At 36.2% G+C, this 2,873-nt stretch overlaps 1 protein-coding gene across 1 annotated transcript; it reads left to right on the top strand.

Annotated features, from left to right (window-relative positions):
- The first annotated feature begins 1,325 nt into the window (after window positions 1–1,325).
- Window positions 1,326–2,545, top strand: LOC120530886 (somatostatin-1B-like). The gene is made up of 2 exons (XM_039755643.1): window positions 1,326–1,587; window positions 2,112–2,545. The coding sequence occupies exons 1-2, from the start codon at window positions 1,483–1,485 to the stop codon at window positions 2,304–2,306; spliced, it is 300 nt and encodes a 99-aa protein (XP_039611577.1). The 5' UTR covers window positions 1,326–1,482; the 3' UTR covers window positions 2,307–2,545.
- The last annotated feature ends 328 nt before the right edge of the window (window positions 2,546–2,873 follow it).

The following is a 2,873-nucleotide window of genomic DNA, read 5'->3' as shown; positions in this document are numbered from 1 at the left end:
ACAACATACTGAACAATCAAAGGCTGCAAGTACTTTAGAATCAGGCCCACTAATTAGTAAATAATGTATTAAACAATTAGAACACCTTGAAAAGTAGAATGAAAATCAAGATGAAAATACTGTTAAAGAACAAAACATTATTCCTATATAACTGCTTGGTACATTTTAATATATTTTTTTAAGCAAGCTTAGTTTTCTAATTTCTATATTATTCCCTAAACACAGAACATGGGAAATATCAGTTCACTTAATTAGCCCAGGAGTTCAATTACAAACAGAAACTGGTTGGAACAAAAACCTGCAGCCACAGGGGGTCCCCAGGACCGAGTTTGGGAAACACTGCAATAATGCATTGCTAGTTTATGGTTTTGTATATTTTACATTGTGCTGACTTTATTCAGTAATATATTTATGTCTGAAAACACTAGTTCTACCTTGAAATATGCATGTGAACAATGAAAATTAATTTATTTCATTGGGCATGAATCACCAACCATTGTGGCTATGAGACCCCAGACTATTTTTCCTTTTTCTTGCGTTCTTGATGCACAACTCTATTTTTGAAATGCACGTTTATTTTTGGTAATGTACAGACTGTTTAAACATATAGATAATATTTGACCCTCATATTCTGAGTCAACCTAAGAGATCACAATAATCTTTCATATCTGAAAATAATGGAGATGAGTTGCTGACATTTCTGTATTTAAATTTTATTGCTTGATGCTTGCATGATGCCTTTCTGTTGCACTAGTAGTCAAAGTGATTTGCCCAAAGTCAAGCAGGGGCTTGGATGGAGCAAAGCAGAACCTGCAGCCTTGTTCTTTACATTCCTTCACTTAGTGATGAAGGTTTCTGTCACTGTGTAAAGTTTAGTCAAATCCTTCGAAAACAAGCAGTAGAATGAATATTTAATGATGCACTTAGACGTGTACTTTCACTGTTAGGGATTCTTAAGAAGATGAAACAGTTTGCTTAAAACTTGATTATTTGTAAATGAGGCAGTCGGTTTATGTTTTTTTTTCCTCTGCAGTTGTGTTGGTCCTGTTTATCCCTGAGTCACTACATGTAGAATAAAATAAGAACATAAAGAGATTTTTATTTCTTCTGATTTTTCTGTTGTTTTAGTTATCTTGCAATATGTAAAATAACATCAGCATGCGCCCTCGGCTGCATCCTGGAAAATCATTCTCATGCCCTATTTGTTCTGCATTTTGGCAAGTACATAACAAGTATATTTATACTGTGTCAAGTGTATATTATCTTCTCCGTGCATCATGTGGGTGGTTGGCTCCTACTTGACGAGCAGTTTGCTTTACATTGCTGTCATTGACTTAAGGGTTAACGGTAAATCGTCTAATTTAGTTAATTAATTGAGCCTGAGAGTGCGTCAGAGCTGGCTGTGAGACACTAGTATAAAACAAGGGGAGCCAGTGCCAGCCACATTCATCACACACCTGCTGGACACTCACGGTGGTCGACATGCATCTCTTGTCAAGTCTGGTGCCCCTGCTTCTCATTCTGTGGAGCGTCACATCTGCACAAGCGATGCCTTTAGAAGAAAGACTGGCACTGCGCAGCGGCAGGGTGAGTAGAGCATTTGTCTGCTTGTTTCCTTATTTCTATTAACATTTTCTTTTACATTCATTCTTTCACACACTCATTAGGTCGTAGTTGTCACTATGAAGTGCTAAAGAGGAAAAAGTGAAGGAGACCTCAATGATAGCAAAACACTTTGCCAACTGCTCCTTTATTTATTCCAATGCACCTCCACATTTCATAGTGTCAAGTGCACTTGACACACACAGAGAAAGCTGCTGTAGATCCCTACAGTCTCTAATCATGCCTGTATGTCAATCATGCTTCTCAGACCCTTAAATTTGTGGGCTATTGGCGGATCAATCTGAAGCCGAACATCATCATACATCTCTTAACATTTGGAAGTGTGCTAACATTCAGATTATTACACTTTGTAGCTGTGGCTCTAAGTAAACTAGATATCTTGGTTCCTATCCCACAATACCTGTGCCCATCTTTGTTTTTCACTGTAGCAGCCAAAGGGTGAATTTGCTTTTACATCCCATTTATAATGTAAATGTTTTTTCTTGCAGGGTTTTTCCAAAGACCGTAAAGACTCGCTTTTAAGAATATTATCAGAACTGTCAGATTTTGGACCCCTAATTAAGGATGACTCTGATGTGCGACAGCAGTCTCAGCTGGGTGAGAGGTCTGTCTTCAGTCAGTCACCACCCAGGGAAAGAGCTCCTTGCAAGAACTTCTTCTGGAAGACCTTCTCCTCCTGCTAATACTTGTGCTGCACGTTCACCTTTCATTGTGATCGTCATTGCCCGCCGAGTCTATGGTGTGTAAATTTTGATTAAAAAGCAAATCCAGTGACATCTTTTATGTTTTTCTTTGTCCTTGTGTCTTTGCTTATGAGTAAATGGTACAGTAAATCTGTTAACAAAAAAAAGTTTTATTAATTATTAAGGCTGTGACTTTACATTGTATATAATATGTGGATTAAAATTATTTTTCAGCATAATGTCAATATGTTTGCTTAATTTGATTTATTTAATATTTATTATTATTTTTTAATAAAATGACCATATACAGTCGAACGTAAAGTTATAGCCTTTATATGATTTAAATGAAAAACAGTAAATCTGTAAAAACAACATTTTAGGGAGAATTAAGGCTGTGGCTTTGAACTGTATAGAATATGTGGAGTAAAATTATTTTTCAGCATAATGCTTAACTTTATTTTTTTCATAGAATGATCGTATACAGTAGCATGTAAAGTTAATTCCTTGAAATGTCCATCCTTTTCACATTTATTTTGTACAATACAGGGACAATCATCGCAGCAGGAA

Source organism: Polypterus senegalus, chromosome 6 (genome assembly GCF_016835505.1).
Source record: "Polypterus senegalus isolate Bchr_013 chromosome 6, ASM1683550v1, whole genome shotgun sequence".
NCBI classification, from domain to species: Eukaryota; Metazoa; Chordata; class Cladistia; order Polypteriformes; family Polypteridae; genus Polypterus; species Polypterus senegalus.
Note: the sequence above shows the minus strand (reverse complement) of the source record. Positions and strands in the feature narration are given on the sequence as shown.